This window comes from Pleurodeles waltl, chromosome 5 (assembly GCF_031143425.1).
Source record: "Pleurodeles waltl isolate 20211129_DDA chromosome 5, aPleWal1.hap1.20221129, whole genome shotgun sequence".
In the NCBI taxonomy this organism is placed as follows: Eukaryota; Metazoa; Chordata; class Amphibia; order Caudata; family Salamandridae; genus Pleurodeles; species Pleurodeles waltl.
The window spans coordinates 780033456-780053834 of NC_090444.1; the positions used below are offsets into that span (position 1 = coordinate 780033456).

At 41.0% G+C, this 20379-nt stretch overlaps 1 protein-coding gene across 43 annotated transcripts in view; it reads right to left on the bottom strand.

Moving 5' to 3' along the window:
• Positions 1-20379, bottom strand: part of TRDN (triadin) — a 1868677-nt gene that overhangs the window by 1258920 nt on the left and 589378 nt on the right. For 41 of the 43 annotated variants that reach the window (XM_069234791.1, XM_069234779.1, XM_069234790.1 and 38 more), the window contains one exon: positions 15726-15785. The exons of the other annotated variants lie outside the window; for them this stretch is intronic. In XM_069234791.1, the coding sequence (XP_069090892.1) occupies positions 15726-15785 (60 nt within the window). The remainder of the gene's footprint in view (positions 1-15725; positions 15786-20379) is intronic. 43 annotated transcript variants of the gene reach the window in all.

Here is a 20379-nt window from a genome sequence, read left to right on the forward strand (position 1 = left end):
GATAAGAGTAGAGAAATTAGTGGCCTTATTAACAATATAACTAAAGATAAAGCTGATTTAAAAGAACTAACTGAACCAAGTTTAAGGGAAAATGTTGGCAAAGGAATTGCTTCTGTGGGGAATTGGCTTGGCAACCTGCGAAAATGGATATTAATGAAGATAATACAAGTGATACTGATTATTGTGATTTGCCTGATTGGAGTAAGGGGAATACGTAAATTGTATGATGTGATTAAAATGAAAAGATTGATAAGGGATAAGAGCAGGGAATAAATTAGAATAGAAAAATTGTTTAAGGGAAATTCAAAAATGGAAAGAATAAATAAAAATATAAAGGAGACCAAGCTTTGAGAGAATTTTTTTGGGGGGTAAATGTAAGTGTGAAGACATATTTAGTCTTCAGCAGAGGGACTGTGAGCGCTGAAATTATTACTAATAAATATGTAATTTATTCTGTATTTTGAATCTACATAGAACATTAATTAATATAAAAAATAATGTGGAACTCAAAAATGTGCCCATCTGAATGGCTGTCACCTACTATGTAATGTGCTACTAAAAGTGTATTAATATTTATTCAGAACAGATATGAATGTGGAAATTTGTAGAAGTGTGTTATACTTACGATTAGTTGCATGTATTTGCTTAAATTAACTGTAGGCCTCAAATTAGCGAGGTCCAGGCCTTAGTAATGCACTGCCTCATATTAAAAATGCAATGTCAGGATAAAATATGATGTCATGTTTAATGATTCGTAAAGATGTATTGTTCTAACTGAAGGTTGTCCAAATCATAGTAGTAGCAAAATGTTTTTTCTTTTCCCATGAGAACTGCTTGTTAGAAAATCGTGTAATAGTAATAGATAAAATTTAAAGTTTAGTGTGGAAGAAAGCGATGTTCCCAGGAACTAACAATGGATGTACTGACGGAAGGATGGAAGGATATTAAACTTGATTCTTGACAAGTCAAACGATGTGCGCAAAGGAAGAGGAGCCAATCATCAACATGTGAAAGACTGTTTAGTTATATTTTAGATTTGAAATAATAATTTTATGGCTATTGTAGGATTCTTTGACCAATGACAATGTGGGACAACCTTAACTTAACTGCACTAAACTGAGAGGTGTGCGCTTATTATTATTGCATACTACTGCCAATTTTCTTTACTGATGAGGTGTACTTTCATCTGATTGATTCTCTTGCTTAGAGAATTTTGATCTTTAACTTTAATTTGCTTAGATTCTTTATGCTAAATGCTGCCTACCTTAGATACTTCTTTCTAATGGTTCGGAGAACTTAGAGTCCCTGATTCTGAACCATTACCCCTTTATGTGTCCTGTTGCCGATGCTGATCGAACTGATGTCCACCTGACGAAGATTATCATAGCTTGCTGATCCATAAGGAAAAGTATATCAAATTGCAAATGTCTTTATTGTTGATTTATCTTTTGTTTCTAGGTACCAACTGCTACTTTTGGTAGAACCATAGTTAGATGTTTTCCAAATTTATGTTGACAAAATTCTTTTTGCATGAAGCCCAAACATGCTGATGCTAATCTGAAGTCAGTGAGGTTTCCCCCATCCAACTAAATTGCTATTTGATGTTGCTCAATTGCTGAATTCAAATGTATGTTATTTCCATTGCGCAATTACTCTTATTGTTGATTTGTACTTTGATTTTAGAGGGATTAGTTATTAATGTTTTGGTCAAGTTAAGATTCTTTAGAAGATTTGGTCAACCAGTGTTATTTTTATACTTATATTATGTGGTTTTGAGACTAATTTACTGGACCATAGCATTGTTAATCTAGGGAAATACATGTTCTAACCGATACTATAGGTGTGGTTATTCGTGACCTAATGCGTCATGGTGCGTGAAAGTTACTGACTCCAAAGAATTTTATTGCTTGTTTGATGATATGTATTACATGTACGGACTTAGGGTGTGAACATCTTAAACTAGTCAAAAGGTCTAACAACCCTTTAACACATCCCCTTATAAATTAATAATGAGAAGGTAAATAAGTTCATACGCGCTGACAGCAGTCACTTTAATTATCCTTCTGCTACCTTTTTTAGTAAGACTAGGGATATTTGTAATCAGTCTAAAACAAAAGCTGCTTTTAAAAACCTGGGTTGAACTACATATTGGAATGGAAGTTCAGTGTTTTAAACATGTGCAATTCGAAAGAAACTCAAAATGACATTTTCAGGCTTCGAGTTGAATTTTTACCTGAATGAACTGTTCAGGTACCTTTTTGAGTGTATTCCTTAAATTAAACCAAATTACACAAGTTATGACCACCACTGCCTGTGATTCGCCCACCCTGCCCTATCACAGAGGGGGCAATACTCTCTGATTTAGTGAAAGACCCTGAACTGAAGTAGCTGATCTTGCTATTAATGAGACCCTACGGTCCTGTGATACCATGAAAAGTGACATCATACCAAAGTGGAGAGAATTGATGAACTATGTTGTTCCTTAGTTACTTTCATGACAGCCATTTCCCCAAAGGTGGAGGAAGCAAACACATTTTTACATAAGATCACTGGCAAATTGTGATTCTAATGTTATTCCAATGGACAATTTACTCAACTCACAAAAAGCCTTTACTGGTAAACTAAACACTTATTCCTCATTTTATTATGTCTAAATGCTAATCCCTCTCAAATCCGGTTGTATGCTCAATTTGTTATGTACAAAGCCAATTGTAAGTGGAAATGGCAGTGGCATTAAGGAAACATTTCTGATAGTGGTAAAAAAATTCGTATGCTTCTCTTGCAATAAACAACTTGAATCAACTGTCTTAGTAGGATTTACACACTGAAGGAAAATGTGTGTGATGTTGCAATTCATCTAGATTTTGAATGCGAAACAAATGAGCAGGGAAAATACGAGCTTAAGAGGCAGGAAAAGAGAAAGTAAAGAAGGACCTCGAAATCAATGTCTGCTAACATATTATAAACGTCTGCACCACAGAAACAGAAAACTAAAGACGAAATGCAATTGCCAGTGTGTTTTAAAAAAATGCATTAACCATATTGCACCAAAGGGAATTTGGGGTCCTCATAGGAAACGGTGTCGGATAGCAATATTGGAATAAACACAGAAAAGCTCATATTTGTCATGGCTGGTTAGCACTGCGAAATTACACTTTTTGACATTTTGAGTGAAGGACTTTTCTCATTTTAAATATGTTATTGTAACTTTTGTGTCTTTAATGTTATCCATGCACCAGACTGTAAAACAGATGTATCAATTATTAGGCTTGTGTTGTGTGTGCGATGGGGGTTAAACCAATGCTCATATTTCTGCTTGCTTCAGGATTTTGAAGGTTTGTATACTTATTTGGTTTGATTGTCCTCCTTTGGGCTTCAATGACAGTTACAGGGATCAATGGAGTACCCACAGAGAAATTACAGTTCCCTTAGTTTACGATCTTCTTGTTTATCATGTTATTGCATATAGGAATACGCTCACGTGGCTGTAAGTGCTGAGAATCCAGTGTTGATGATCGTTTGGGGCAATCTCTGAAAAAGTATCTCAATTAAGAGGAAATTCGTGTTTCTCTCTGAGTAGTAATCTCGAACATTCCATTACCACCTTTGCTATGCTTAAAGTAGAAGGCCAATGCACACACATGAAGTCTGATACATTGGTGATCTATTATATGGGTGAAAATAATGGGAAGCTATTTTTTCTTCAATTCTAAAAAGCTTGCCAAGACACATTAACACCTACAATTGTCAGGTTTATGGTTATGGCCTTTAGTGCCACACCTAAGAGAGTATTTGTTGCTAGGGAAATCAGTAAACTAAGCACTTCCCTCTGCTTGTTGGGATTGTTCGTTATTTTAGCATGAAAGGAAGTTTTGAGACGGAAAATGACTTGAAAAAAGTATGGATCCCTGCACTGAGGTAAAAATAACCCAATTTTCTATGAAAAATAGAAACATGTATGATTAGACTTTTCAACCCCCCCACCCAACTCACCAGGGTGTCTGAAGAAGGGCAAACAGCAGACTGATTTTCAAGGATTCTTTGGGCTCTTTCTCAATTTTATTAATCGCCTTTCCTTCCTGTACTACAGAACAGAAACATTTTAATATTCTGAATGGGGGTATAATCTTTTGGTTCAATATTTATAGGTGAGGACTTCAAACATGTCACCGGCCCTAGTCTTCCTAATGCTGGAGCTGTAATCAGACTTTCAATGTCTTAATTTGGGAAAAGTAAAGCAGAGTAGTTATGAACAGCAATTAGCGAACAAGCCAACTCTTAGAAAGATATGCATACGGTTTAGGAAAGGACAAATTAATTTTGATTTCATGCATTTCCATTTCTAAAAGTGTTTCCTGTGCAATGATTTGTAAGTTAGAAGGGGGGTCGTTCATCGGTTCTCCCTTATTCTGTCTTTCTCTAACAGGTGTACGTTGTCACAAGGGAAAATCTACCAGCTCTAGATATTTTTGTAAACTAGACACCCAGGGGAGTACAGGGTAGAGTGCCTTTCATGGATCCCAACAAGTTTTCTTATCCACAATGCCCGGCAAACCTCAAAATGTGACAGAAATCACACATTTTCTTTGGGGGTCTTTGAATTTCTGTGCCATATTTTTTGGGATTCAGGAGGAAACCACAAAATTCCTACCAGCCATAGTTTCCTCTCTTGTCTCAATACAAAGGCTGCCCCACTTTTGAAACTGGGTCTAGTTTTCATGACAGGAACAGATCGAACTAACATCAATGGGAGTCCCCGTAAAAGGGGTCCTCATTGACCTTGGATTGATTTGTTCAGTTGCAGGGACTAGGCTCAGCCACACAAGTGAGGTACCATTTTTATCAGGAAACTTAGAAGAATGCCCGGTGGAAGGAAGTTTGTGGCTCCCCACATATTCAAGAACTTTCCATCACAGAAATGAGAGGAAAATGTGTTTTTTAGTAAAAGCTGGAGGTTTGCAAGAGATTCTGGGTAACACAACGTGGTGGGAGCCATGCAAGTCACCCCACCCTGGATAGCCATTGGTGTCTAGTTTTAAAAATGTACAGTTTGGCTAGGTTTCCCTAGGTGCCTGCTGAGCTAGGGTACATTTTTAAAAAAAGAGTCTACATTTTTGGTGGAAAAATGAGTTGTGTCCATGTTGCATTTTGGTCTGTTTCCATTTTGGAGGCACTAGGGGGGGTTGATTTATGGAAAGTGGCACTGCACCAAGTTCAGCGCCACTTTCCCTGTGCTCCTTCGCATTCCCCACAATGTGTGTGCCGCATTTAAAATACGGTGGCCCATGGCGCAGGGTAGGGGGCAATAGCATAATTTCTCATCACGCTAGTGATGTACTCTGAAACAGTAGTGTCAAAATATTGGTGCTACTCCTGCAGAGTACATAGGGCCCCATTCTAAAGAATGGAAGCCCCCTCTTAATGCCTGCTCTTGAGCAGGTGTTAAAAGTGCCATGAAAAATGGCGCAAGGAAATCTCTTAGATTTCCTAACGCCATTTTTCCGGCTCCCCTAATGGGGGAACGCCCCCTTTGCATACATTATGCCAGACACATGCATAATGTAGAGTAAAGGGTTACAGAGTGGCGCAATGCATGCATTGCGCTACTCTGTAATAAAGTGCTGGGATTTTGACCTTGTTGGATCACATTAATGTAAAAAACAATGATGTTAATGTGGCGCAAGGTGGCGCTAAGGCATTATAAATATGCCCCTAGGTCCACCCGCACAAGTGAGGTTACATATTTATCAGGAGACTTGGGGAAATGCCAGGTTGAAGAAAGTTTTTGGTTCCCCTCAGATTCCAGAACTTTCCATCACAGAAATCTGAGGGAAATGTGTTTTTGTTTTCAGACTGTGAGTTTTGAAACAGATTCTGGGTGATAAACATGGTGGGAGTCACACAAGTCAGCCCACCCTTGATATCCCTAGTGGCTAAACTTCTGATTGGTAAAAAAGAGTCCGTTTTTTGGTGGAAAAATGTGGTGCATCCAAGTTGCGTTTTGGGCTGTTTCTTGGGGCAGGCACTAGGCCTATCTCATTCTGTCTCCACTTAGGGCCAGATGTAGCACACAGTTTGCACGTCACAAACAGCGAATTTTGCTGTTTGCGACGTGCAAACTACACTTGGCAATGCACAAAACCCCTTTTGCGATTCGGTAACCTGGTTACAGAATCGCAAAACGGGTTTGCGAGTCGCAGTTAGGAAGGTGAGTCCCCTTCCTAATTGCGAGTCGCAGTGCAATGCCTTTAAGGAAAACGGGCTGCATTACAAAAAACAAAAAAAACTGCTTTATTTAAAAGCAGTCATAGACATGATGGTCTGCTGTCTCCAGCAGGCCACCATCCCTGTGAGTGTCGCAAGCCTCAAGGGGGTTGCAAATTGGGACCCACTTCATTAATATTAATGAGGTGGGCCTTTGCGACCCCCTTGTGAGTCGCAGATGATGTCAGGGACTCCATCCTACGTTCTGAATTGCGACTCGCAAATTGCGAGTCGGTCTGACTCGCAATTTGCGGGTCGCAATTCAGAATCTACTTACATCTGGCCCTTAATCCCCACTCTGTTAAATTCCCCATTCAGGCCCATATTTATACTTTTTGACGCTAAACTGCGCTAACGCAGTTTAGCGTCAAAAAATTTAGCGCCGTCTAACGCCATTCTGAAGCGCCATGCAGGCGCCGTATTTATGGAATGGCGTTAGCCGGCGCTAGCAGACCGGCGCTGCCTGGTGTGCGTGGAAAAAAAACACGTAGACCAGGCAGCGCCGGCGTAGGGGGGAAATGGCGTTAGGGCGTCTTAAAATGGGGCAAGTCAGGTTGAGGCAAAAAAATCGCCTCAACCCGATTTGCGCCATTATTTTCGACGCCCAGACGCCATTTAAATGACTCCTGTCTTAGTAAAGACAGGAGTCATGCCCCCTTGCCCAATGGCCATGCCCAGGGGACTTATGTCCCCTGGGCATGGTCATTGGGCATAGTGGCATGTAGGGGGGCACAAATAAGGCCCCCCTATGCCACACAAAAAAAATTAAAAAATATAAAAAATTATACTTACCTGAACTTACCTGAATGTCCCTGGGGTGGGTCCCTCCATCCTTGGGTGTCCTCCTGGGGTGGGCAGGGGTGGCAGGGGGGGTACCTGGGGGCAGGGGAGGGCACCTGTGGGCTCATTTTGAGCCCACAGGCCCCTTAACGCCTACCCTGACCCAGGCGTTAAATAGTGGCGCAAATGCGGGGTTTTTTGACCCGCCACCTCCCGGGCGTGATTTTTGCCCGGGAGTATAAATACGACGCATTTGCGTCGCCGTCATTTTTTTAGACGGGAACGCCTTCCTTGCATCTCATTAACGCAAGGAAGGCGTTCACGCAAAAAAATGACGCTCTTTACTCATACTTTGGCGCTAGACGCGTCTAACGCCAAAGTATAAATATGGCGTTAGTTTTGCGCCGAATTTGCGTCTAAAAAAACGACGCTAATTCGGCGCAAACGGAGTATAAATATGCCCCTCAATTTTTACACTGCCAAGTCCTTCTTGTATCACTGAATTGCCCCTTTTCATTTAATTGTTAACTTGTCCTATGCATGTTTCTGATGTGCAGCTTGTGTTCTACACTTTCCCCTGATGATGTTCCTGACAGATTCTATTGGATTTTCCATGTTCTGCTAACCAACCTGAATTTTATGTTGATCCCAGGAGAGGTATAACAATTGCAATGTTATATGCCCCATTGCCTTATCCTAATTAGTTTAGCATGCTGACACCTATTTAATTTTGATTTTCTTTTAGTTGGTCTAACGTAACCCGAGATAGATGACGTTTATAAAATTATTTTTGCCTTCTTATTTTTGTTTTTGCCCGCATGTGATATTCCGTTCCCACACATGCTTGTCCTAATATGTAATAGTAATAGGGATAACCATCCTCATAAAAGTTGATGCATTGATCTGTGAATTTTGGAGTTGACTAATGTCACCATTTGATGATTTTAAAACAGTTTCTGTTGCACGAAATATATCATTGTGTTTACAATTCATCTGGAATTTTTCATGGTATTGATATTGAGTAGATTAAACTTGTTTCGCAGATTTAGTCAGCTTATGGTTTTCATTTACTTATATAAGTTAGTTTTACATACTATTTATGTGACTTTTGGCTTTGTGGTTATAATGTGGTTATAATAAAGCTTTGAAACTCTTCATTGATTGGAGTTTTGTTTCCATGGCCACATTGGTTATAGAGTTTAAATTTGTTGATGTGTTGATTGAGATTGGAATGATTGTATATGGTTAATGAAGTGCCGCCTCTACCAAAGAATACCGCACTCTCTAAATGTTCATCTTGAGTTTATTGCAATATTACAACTTGGCATCAACCTCTTACCAACCTACTTGCACTCGCGTCGTCGCTCTCTCGTAACTGTCATCATTCCCTCCCGCCTTCTCGAATTCCCCCACGAGATCACTGAAATTCTAAACATTGCTTGATAACACACCCCTTCCCTTCATGGTTGTGATAACAACTTTGAAACCAATGAAATACATGACCATGAAATATATAGGAACAACATAACTACTGAGCATCATTAAAATGAGCAAAACAAATGCAAATAAATCATTAGAGTTTTACAGCATTACAAACATAGATGTTAAAATGCAAAGACCAAGCTTGAAAACAATGATCTCACATAATCCTTAAGGTACATAGGTGTTTTCTGAGGCCTCTGTACTGTGGCATTTGAATCACCCATACCTACACTGGACTCAGATTCTCTACATGCCTCTCTGTCACTCCTCACTCTCATCTCAGCTTCTCTACATGCCTCTCTGTCACTCCTCAATATCAGTTCCTCATCACTCATGAACATTGTACATGACAAACTCTCCTTACACCTTTCAGCATCATACTCACCCCCTTTCTGATAGAGAGACACTCACCTCTAATTCCACCTATCACCCCCTTCAAGGATACTCGAATATCTGCTTCCTTTGTGAACCCTCAAAGGGCCCATACATTTTGTTAATCCACCTCCCACTTGTCAAGACTTGATTTTTACCCAATCACCTTTCTCTATCTTGTTAACTGACTTATCAACACCTCTTACCAAATTCCTGCTTGATGAGCTTACTCACTCCTTCAACCACGTAGGTACCAATTTGGTTCCTGGGACTCTCCCTCTAATCTCCTGAAAAGGACATTTTTGAGAAACACTGTATACCATTGTGTGATAGGCCCAAATCATATCATTAACCAATTCCCTGACATCAGTGTTGCTTGCCAAGGCCATTTGAATAGTACCCTTTATCAAACGATTCGCTCTCTCTACCATTCCATTTCTCCATGGATTATAAAGAGAAGTGTGAGAGTGCTTAACTCCACACTCCTCGGGAAACCACACCATTTTGGTAGACGTCAACTGCGTGCCACTATCAGTGTTCAATGTTGCCAGAATTCCTTTTTAAAGCTCCTTTATGGTCATTCTGGTGGTGACATCTCTCATGAACTTCAGAATAAGCCACTTGGACTACACATCCACTGCCACTAGGGCATACTGCATATCATTTGGTAACTCATGCATAGGACCTATAAAATCTTGACAAATGGTGTGCCATTGTTTACCCGGATCAACAATATGACCCTCAACAACCTCACTCACAACCGTAAGTCTCTTCTCACTTTCCTTACAAACTGCACACTTCTCAACCCACTCAACCACATGATTACGCAAACCAGGCCACCAAAACTCACGCTTCATTCTTTTCTTTATTCAGGTTTGTCCCAAATGCCCTTTGTGAATCATTTTAATTAATTTACTTCTTAACCCCGTAAGTGGCACAAAACTATCTCCTCTCACAATCAAAAAGTCCCCAAACACACTGAGCTCATCCAAATCTTAAAGTATGGTCTTGCAGCTAACGGAATTACACTCTCCCTTGTGGCTCCATAACATATCATTTTCATTACTACTGATAAAACCACATCTACTTCCATTTCTGCTTCCCAATCACACCTAGTAAAGGCACTCAAAGCTGAATGTACAGCATCCTGTATCCAAGCTACACCCCCATCTTTCTCCTCTCCACCCATGACACATGTATCACCACATTTTTGTGAATCCATGGGCAATCTTAACAATCAGCTTGAACATTTCTCCAGCCATGAATTAATTCCACAACATACATATACTCTTGTAACCTAGCAGCGAATCGTGGCAGTCTAGCTGAACCTTCACCCGCCAGTCCAGGTAATAATACTTTCAACAAACGTTTGTGATCTGTCCTTAAAATAAACCTCGTATCCCATAAGTAAAGGAGAAAGTATTCAAAATCCCAGGCAGCAGCTAGGGCTTCCCTTTCAATCACAGAATAATTATGTTCAGATTGTGTAAGGGAATGGGTGGCAAAAGCAACAGTTTTTTTTTGTCTTCCCTTGAATTTGTGACAAAACTGCTCCTATTCCAGAAGCGCCCGGATCAACTGTGATGATAGATTTTGGCCGTGTGTCAAATGCTGATAAGATATTTGCTTCACATAGTTCTTAATGCTTTCAAAACATATTTGTTGGTCCTTATTCAACACAAATCGGTTCCCTTTTTTCAACTAAATTCTAAGATCTCCAGTCTTATCAACAAAACGTTCAACAAACTTTGAATAATATTTTATAAATTCCCAAAACAATCTCAATTTCTCTTTATCCGAAGGACATGGTGACAACCTGATGGCATCAAGTAAATCCTGTTTAGGTTTGATCCCTCCTTCGGTAACAGAGTATCAATAATCACTGCTTTTGGTCATCAACGCATACTTTTCTTTACTCAGTGTTAAACCTGCCTCCTCCAATCATCTTAAACTTTCATAAGAACATTATGATGTAGACGCACAGTATTCCCAAAGACCAAAATATCGTCTTGAAAGTAGACAACATTCTCGATTCCAGTAAGAAGTCTTGCCATCATGCGTTGGAATATACTCGCCGCAGATACCAAACCAAATGGCATACGAGTAAATTGGAAATAACCTTCTGTAGTGATAAAAGCAGTAAGAGGTTTTGAGCTCTCAGGTAGCTGAACCTGATAATAGGCACTTTTAAAATCTAGTTTTGAAAAATATTTTCCCTTTTTACAGTCATCATTAATTCATTGATATTAGGTAGAGAGAACTCATCAGCTATTACATTATCATTCAGGGATTTCAAGTCCACAAAAAACCTCAACCGTCCATCTGTTTTCTGTGTGATCACTACCGGAGAAATCCAGGGAGACGTTTCTATAGGTTCGATAACAGCTGATTTGAGCATGTCGTCCAGCAGTTCTTTGACATCGCCACGCACTGCCATAGCTACCCGCCTCACCTTATGCTGCATTTTCCTTTAAATTAATTTTATGCACATAACCTTTCAAGCATCCTAGACTATCCTTAAATACCCCTTGTGCACTCCCCAACATGTCATCGAAAGACATTTCTTCTACTACCATGACCTGAGTGGACACTCTTGGATTAACCACAATGTTTAGGTCGTTTAGGTAACCATCCCAAAATGGCTGGAAAATCGGTTGATATATAAACATTCCCTATGACTTCATGTGAACCAAGCTTAATGACACCTTGTAAATATCCCAATATTTCAATGGTCTCTCCTTGGTAACCACCTGGGTTTATGTCTTTAGGGATTCGGTTAATGCCACCCCAATATGTTTTTCTAAAGACTCTCAGGAATTATGGTGTGCATTAACCCCGAATCAATCATAAGGTTGTATGCCCACACAAATGAGGTACCATTTTTATCTGGAGGTTTCTGGGAATGCTGGGTTGAAGGACAATTGAGACTGTAGAACGTTTCTCTCAGAAATATGAGAAAAAATTTGTTCTTTTAGTCAAGATTTGACTTTTGCAACAGATTCGGGGTAAAAGATTTGTGGTGAGAGCGGTGCAAGTCAGCCCACACTGGATACACATAGGTCTCTAGTTTTCAAATATGCATAGCTTAGCTAGGTTTCCCTTGTTTCTAGCTGAGCTAGGGTCGAAAATCTAGAGCTACCCAATTTGGAAAAAGAGGGTCAGTTTTCAGTGGAAAAATGTGCCGCATCTATGCTGCATTTTGGGACGTTTCCTGTTGCACCACTAAGTCTACCTTTACAAGTGAGGTGCCATTTTAATTGGGAGACTTAGGAAAATGCCAGGTGGAAGTAATTTTGTGTCTCCCCTCAGATTCCTGAACTTTCCATTACCGAAATCTGATGAAAATGTGTTTTTGTTTTGTCAAAATTTGAAGTTTGCAAAGGATCCTGGGTAATAAAACATGGTGAGACCATGCAAGTCAGCCCACTCTGGATATTTCTATGTATTCAATCTTCAAAAATGTACAGGCTGGCTAGGTTTCCCTAAATACCGACTGAGCTGGGGTCTAAAATCTAGAGGTACATATACCAGAAACAGAGGGTCAGTTTTCAGTGGAAAAATGTGATGCGTCCATGTTTGATTTTCGCCTTTTTCCTGTTGCGGGCACTAGATGTACCCACAGACATGAGGTACCATTTTTATTGGGAGGCATGGGGTAATGCCAGGTGGAAGGACGTTTGTGGCTCCCAGCAGATTCTAGAACGTTCCATCAAAGAAACGTGAGGAAAATATGTTTTTTTGTAAACGTTTTAGGTTTGCACAGGATTCTGGATAACAAAATGTATTGATAGCCTTGCAAGTCAGCCCATCCTGGATACCCCTTGGTGACTAGTTTTCAAAAATATATGAGGTGGCTTGTTTTCCCTAGGTGTCTGCTGAACTAGGGTACATAACCTAGATCTACCCAAATAGAAGAAATTGGGTCAGTTTGTGAAAACATGTGATGCGTCCATGTTGCATTTTGGGCAGTTTTCTTTTGCTAGCTTACCCACACAAGTGAAGTGCCACTTTTCATTGGGAGACTTGTGGGAGAATAGAATAGCACAACATTTGTTATTACCAATTGGATTTCGCTGCATTTGTGCTTTTCAAATGTAAGCCGGTGCAAAAGAAATATGGCATTTTGAAAAATACCCTTCAAGTCATACACTAGTATGGGTACCCACAAATTCAGAAATGTAGAAATGACCACTTTTCCTAAACTCTATATCCTGTGCCAGTTTTAGAAATACATATGTTTCCTTGATACCCATTTTTCACTTTGCCTTTTTCACTATAAGAATTGATCTATACTTGTACCTCAATGAAAAATCACTGTACAATGCAGCTCAGTTGTTTGCTGTGGGTAACTTGGGTTCTTGGAAAACTTACAAACCCTATATATCCCTGTAACTAAAGGGGTCTAGCAGAAATAATGGTATACTGTGTTTGTCAAGCAATCATCGTGATAAAGATTTATAGATGAAAATGTTGTCACAAATGCCTGTTTTTTCCTGCTCATGTTCAGTATTTCTTTATTTCAACAGTTATTTTCCTTGGGAAAACTTTGAGCAGTCTACACCTATGACCCCTTGCTGAATTTAGAATGTTGTCTTCTGTTCAAAAATCTATAGCTTTTATGTATCACCCATGTGTTTTACACTGGTTTCCAGCACAAACTGAAAGTAGCCGGAGAGCACACAAAATTGGGAACATAGGCTACCTCTCAGAAAAATGGCAAAACTGTGGAACAAAAATTAGTTGTTTTTTTCATTCAGCTCTGCATGTTCCTGAAATATGGGAGGATGGTAGACTTTAGAAGATGAAAATTTAGTAGACACCATTTTTAGGAAAACAGACACTTTCTACTGGAGCACTTCTTCCCTATTTTTTTCAATATAACTCAGGAGCTTATTTACAGGCCCCCTGCACTGCCGGTGTGCCACTTTTTGTGATACACCAGCAGCGCATAGCAGCCCATATCTACAAGGCCACACAAAGCCACTTTGTATGGCTTTTCATGACCTTGTAGATATGGTGCAAGGCAACACAGCGTGAATCACTGCGTTGCTTACCACTGCATCAGGGAGACGTTCCATGGGCATTGCAGTGGGTTTTCCCATGCAACACCAATGGGTTTTGGCACAATCCCAGATTTACAAGGCTTTGGAAACCTGGGAATGCATCAAAATCATACACCTCCCTGTGGGAAGTTCAAAGAGGAGAAATAGTTTTTGCTCTTTATATGTGTATTGTATTTTGCTCCTGGGAACAGGGGCAGATGAGCCACCGGCCTCCAGCAATACACAGTACTTATTAAATGGTGAATAAACAGTTATATAACTGAACAAAAAATGGGGAGTAAGGTCTGTGATTAAAGGGGCGATATTAGACCTTGCAGATGATGTTACCCAGAGCAAACCTCTGTAACCTGCCCTCTCGGCCTGTCAGATTCCTCTATTTTCCTCTTTTTAATTTACAGTAGCAAAGGAATACTGTAGTACTCCTAGAGGACCAACCACCCAATTATCACTAATGTTTCATCCTTTATTTCTCACAAACAACTGAAACATGTACACAAAATCACAAAAAGAAAGAATTCTGAGTAAAGAGCTAGTTTTCCACTAAATTTGGTGTAATTCTGGTTGGCTGTCTTATTCTAATATTATTATTTTTTAAACCTTCTTCGACAAATTGCATGGAGAAACAGTATTTTGTGAACCCCTTCCTTTTTCTCTTAACAGATCACCATGACTCTTTTCAGGCAGGAGCTGGCTTGGATGAACTTTGTTTTGGAAAGCTATGTGGAAATTAGTTAAATTGTGCCATAGTTATTAACAAACAAACAACACTCTTCCTAAGGAAACTTTGACCTAACTGTAACTGCACAGTGGTGACTGCCAATGGATTATATATTTTTTTAACCCAGCACCGGTCCATTTAAGGAACATGGAACATGAGTCGATTTTCCTGTGGTCAGCTGTTCCTTGCAGTCCACCAACCCTGAGCCAATCACAGGGTGTCACAACTAGTGATCTTCCTGATATTAGTTAGGCAGGTTGTTCTGCAACTATCTGCAATTGGATATTTTTCAATGTACCAAATAGTACATATGTTGCATCACAAAATGAAAGACAGCTCACAAAATGTTGGTGCCCAATTTACATCCCCTTTTGGAGACCTGTTGTTACGCCCAACACTAGAGTTCAGAATTCTCATGTGGAAATCAATGCAGTCAATGCCGTAACACTGATTTCCACATGTTTCAACTCAGATGTTGAACTCATCCTGACTCTTAGAAAGTGCAGTTATATTATGCATTTAAAATAAACAATACTGACTTCAAAAATGGCACACCTTTTTACCGGGTCAACCCTATTGAGGGTCTTAAAGACCATCTCTCTGATACTGACAAGTTTAATTATTTTTTTTCAACAAGACATCTGAATCATTGTGTTATCCAGAGATAAAGCAATAAGTACAAACTGTGAGTAAAAAAATGACCATAAAAGGTCAGAGTGCAGCGTGCAAAACTGGTTTTAGTGCAAGAGAAGAAAGAGTCAAATGAATTGTTATTAAAAACTTGGGCAGGAAAACCTTAGCCAGGATTTCTTGTATCTTGAGGTAACTAAAACTAAGCCAACACTGCTATAGAAGCGGTAGGAGCAACATCAAAAAGCACTACTTGTATAGCTATTAGTTCTGCCATAGGCTTCGCTTACACACCAAGGAAATGCACACTACTATTTGCATTTTTAGACCTAAACAACATTTTAGTGGAGCAATGAAGCAGACTGTCTTAGAAAAGCAGACTCTGTTAGCGAAGAATGCAATTATTTTGGAAATACCTGAGTCAATATCCCCTTGTGTATACATGTCAACCACATAGCGACAGAACTGAAATTGATCTAACGGAGCAGAAAGAAAAGAGAGCAAAGAAGAAATTATGCAAAATGCAGCCATACTCCTTACAAAAACAAAGAAGCTCACTCGATATGTATCTTTCAAAGATCTAAATAAGATTCACTTTTTCTCTAAAGCATATTTAACACTCAATCGTATTTTACAATCATAGGCCCAAGACACTTATGCTGAAAAGGAGCACGTTTATTGAGAAGTGTGTGACCTCTACATGCTTCCTTTAGGAGCAACAATAAGATTACCAAAAGCCGATATATTAGCAACTGTAGGTTACTTTTGCTTTGTATTCATATAGCAATTATAAACTGCAGGCATGGGCTCAAAAAAGGTATGACTTTTTCAAAAGTATGATCGATTTATCATTTTGTTAACAAACATACGTATATACGTAAAGGAAATTGAAGCTATTCCAGTGTTTGTGCAGTTATGCAAACACTTCCTGTGGGACTTCTGGTGATAACTCGCAACTGGCCATTTTGGCAGTGATGTTATTTTAATATTGTCCCATTCTTTCTAGATATATATATATATATGTATTCACACATACACACACACACACACATACATGCACACATATATTTACTGAAAAATCAAAGAGGCACATTTAAGAAAAGTGGCACTTTTCTTAAACCCCTTAGCACCCCCCTACCGCCACCATGTGTGCGCCGTATTTAAATACGGTGCACCATGGCGCAGGGTAAGGGGCAATAGTGTCATTTCTTTTCACGCTATTGATGTACCCTGCAGAGTACATAGGGGTCCATTATAAATAATGTAAGCCCCCTTTTAACGCCTACTCTGAGCAGGCATTAAAAGTGCCTAAAAATGGCGCGAGGAAATCTCTTAAATTTCCTTGTGCCATTTTTTCAGCCCCTCCAATGGGGAACACCTCCTTGCATACATTATGTCTGGTGCAGGCATGATGTGGCGCAAGAGTTTACAAAGTGGCGCAATGCATGCAATGCACCACTTTGCACATATGGTGCGGAGAAAATGCCATTTTAGCGCCACCTTAGTGTAAAAAAATGATGCTATGGCGGCGCTAAGGTGGCGCTAGGGGCTCTTAAATCTTCCCTAAAAGTTAAAGGGACGTTATAGTTAGATGAAATGTTTAGTTTTAAACCCTAAAAACCACGGAAATTCACCAGTTATGCTTATCTCAAGTAACTTGATAATATTTAATTACCATATATTGATCCAACTCCCGCCGTGCATGGCCTTCAGCCAGGTCCTGCGGCCTACCCCACGCATGCAGCCAACCCCATGCTGCACACGTCCTGTGGCTGTGCGCAGTGGGGGTGTACACAATTCCTGGCCACAGTCAGGCCCTGTGACCAACCCTGCATGAGCCAACCCCACATTGTGCATGGCCTTCAGCTGTGTGTGGTGGGATGGTGGCCACAGGACCCAGCCCTAGGGACCCCAAGTTCTTTTTTTTCAGGAGGAGAGGGGCACATGTACCCCCCCTCGCTTAACCTGTTATGGCCCTGGGGAATCCATCCCTTAGTGCCTCTAATTAAAATTAAGGGGAGGGGTACATGCAGCCCCCTCCCTGGGCTGATTTCAGCCACAGGGACCCCATCCTCAATTGACCCCATGTACCCTATTCCCTGGGGCCCAGAGCACATTTTAGCTGGACTGGGCATGTGCTCTCTCTCTGTGGGGTGCTTTTGGCCCCAGGGACCCCATCCATGGGGCCTGGCAACATATCTAGGGGGGAGGGTGAAATGCAGCCCCCCTCCCTGGACAGAAAAGGGCCCCAGGGACCCCCAATCCCTGAGGCCCAGCCGCATATAGGAAGGGGGTATGCAGCCTAACCTTCCTGGGTGGATTTCGGCCCTGGAGACCTCATCCAGGGCCTGGCTCACAAAAGGTGGGTGTCCTGTGCCCACCCAGGGCACCTGCCAAACTTTCTTTGGCCCCGGGGGATGGGGTCTGCCAAGCACTGCTAATTACCCCATATATTACATAACTCAGAACATCTATGATATCATTGATAAAACCACTGTAAAATTATTGATGAGAAAACTGTTCATGGCGGGGTTGCAAGTTAAAGTTACCTTAGGACACAGGTTAAAGTCACCTTGCGATAACTAAAATTGTGGTTTAGTGTGTGTAATACCTGAAGCTAACTTCTGAGTCTCACACAAAGGAAGAGTAGGTGTGATGTTGATGGGCCATCCTTAGGAGGATGGGAGGGAGGAGCTGACACTTGCCTAAATAGGCAGTTTCCTGCTCCCACACAAAGGACTGCTTAATCCCCCGTAGGAAGTCTGGAGCCAGGGCAGAAAGGGATGACCTCTGTGCACTTCAGAGACCCTTCTTAGAAGTCATCCCCACTTTAAAGGCACAGCTGGGTAAAAGAAGTGGACATCTGACCCTACCAAATCATTACACTTCTGGACCTGTGAAGAACACTGCCAGACTGCTGTGCTGCTATGAGGACTGCCACTGTAGACTTCTGCTCTGAAAGAACTGATTATCTGCTGTGCTGCCCTGCTCCCTGCTGCCCTCTGCCCTGCTGAGAAAGGACTGGATCCATCTCACTTGGACCCTGATTGACTCCAGGGTCTTGTTGGGCTGCCTCCTGTTCTTCTGAAGTCTCAGGGACACAAAAGACTTCCAACATCACCTGGACTAAGCTGCAATTCCTCCCCTACTAAGTTAGCCAATCCAGTCCCGGACCCTTGGAAGTGGGTATAAAGTGCTGAAACTACCAAAATCCACACATCACCACTTCAGGAGACATCCCATCGTGGTCGGCCTAAACATTCATATTTGACCCAGTTGAGCGTGACCTGATAGCCCCGGGTTGGAGAGTTATGTTTCTAATATTATTTAAAAATTGGTATCTTGACTTATATTTATTGGATTTTTTTCATTTTAGCCTTGTTTTGCCCATTACATTAAGCTCTATTTCTCTAGCCAGGTGTGGCATATTTCTTTGTGGTGTTTTCATTGCTTTATTGACTTAAGTGTTGCATAAATATGTTACACATTGCTTCCTAAGTTAAGGCCTGCGTCCTCTGTGTCAAGCTACCAGAGGCTGAGCACAGGATAACTTATGGTGTGTATCTGACTTACCTTAGGCTTGTGGTTCCTGCTTGGACAGGGAGAATACCTCTGCCAACCAGAAACCCAGGGGCAAATTTACAACAGTAGTGGTGCAGAGTAATGCAGCAAGTCACCTTGCTGCACTGCCATGCGACACAAGGAAAGGACAGAAATGCACTCTATTTATGAAATTCCAACCATTTCTGTCCCTTCTTCCAGCACTGATACACAATTGGCTGCCTAGCACCAATGCAGACTCCTTGCACCATGGCGTTGGATGCAGGATTGTTTATGTGCAGAAAGGGACACCTTCCTGCATAAAAACAATCCATGGAGGCATTTAACCTCTTTCTTGCAGCACACACGGAAAGAGGAAAAAATTAGGAGAAATGATTTTTTTCCCCTCAATATGCCTCCCCTGGAGACGTGTATGGTTTCAACACATTCCCAAGTTCACACATCCTTATAAATTTGAGAATGCATCAAACCCCTGGGTGTTGCATTCACTCTGGAACACCCATGGAATGCCCCCCTAATGCAGAGGGACTTATGCTGCCTTGCCTTACTCCATAACTATGAGGCCATGAAAAGTCTCGCAAAGTGGCTTTTGCGTGGCCATGTAGACATGAGTTTGCACACTGCACCACCGAAGCATGCAAAAAAGTGACACATCGACAGCGCAAGTGTCCCTTGCTCACTGTGCTAATGGATAAACGTTAGCCTGACTGATGAACGGTGATGCTCCAAAACCGGCCCGGGATGCTTGTTTCTTGGCCTGGGAGGAACTGGCCTGGCAGTTCGGGCTGGACTGTTCTCATGGGAAGCAGGGTCAAGACCGATTTGCATATGGCTGGGTCCAAACTGGGGTGGCATGGTGAGCAAAAGAACAATGGATTCAACCCAGATCTGCAACTGGGGGTAAGTGTTTGAAAAGTTTCAGCACTCCATCCATTATCTTGTTGTGTTGCTATGTTCACCCTAAGCACCCTTGACATGTACCGCTAATTGTTCCACAAATTATGGCACTCATGACATCTTGATAACATCTTTGATAATATCAATGTAATATTTGCAGTAACATATTTGACAAAAAACTGTGCATGGCAAGTGCGAGTTATAGTTACCTTAATGTGTGAGTTATAGTTACTTGACATGACTCTAACTATAACTGGTGAATTTCTATGTTTTTTTATGAGTAAATTCAGAACCTAACTATAACGTCTCTGTAACCTTTGTTTTTTTTCAGTAAATTTCTATGTTTTTTTAACATAAAAATATTCATTACTATACGTTAATCTAACCATCACAGTGCATGGTGTCTTTCCTCTGGCCAGGCCCTCTGGCCAACCCCCTATAACCACCCAACCTTCTGCCCCACATGGCCTTCGGCTCTGCGGTCAATCTCCCTAACCACTGACCCTCAGGGATTGAGAGAGAGAGAGAGAGAGTGAGAGAGAGAGAGAGAGAGAGAGACAGAGAGAGTAATTGTGAGATTCAGAAAGAGAGAGAGAGTGATTTAGGCTTTGA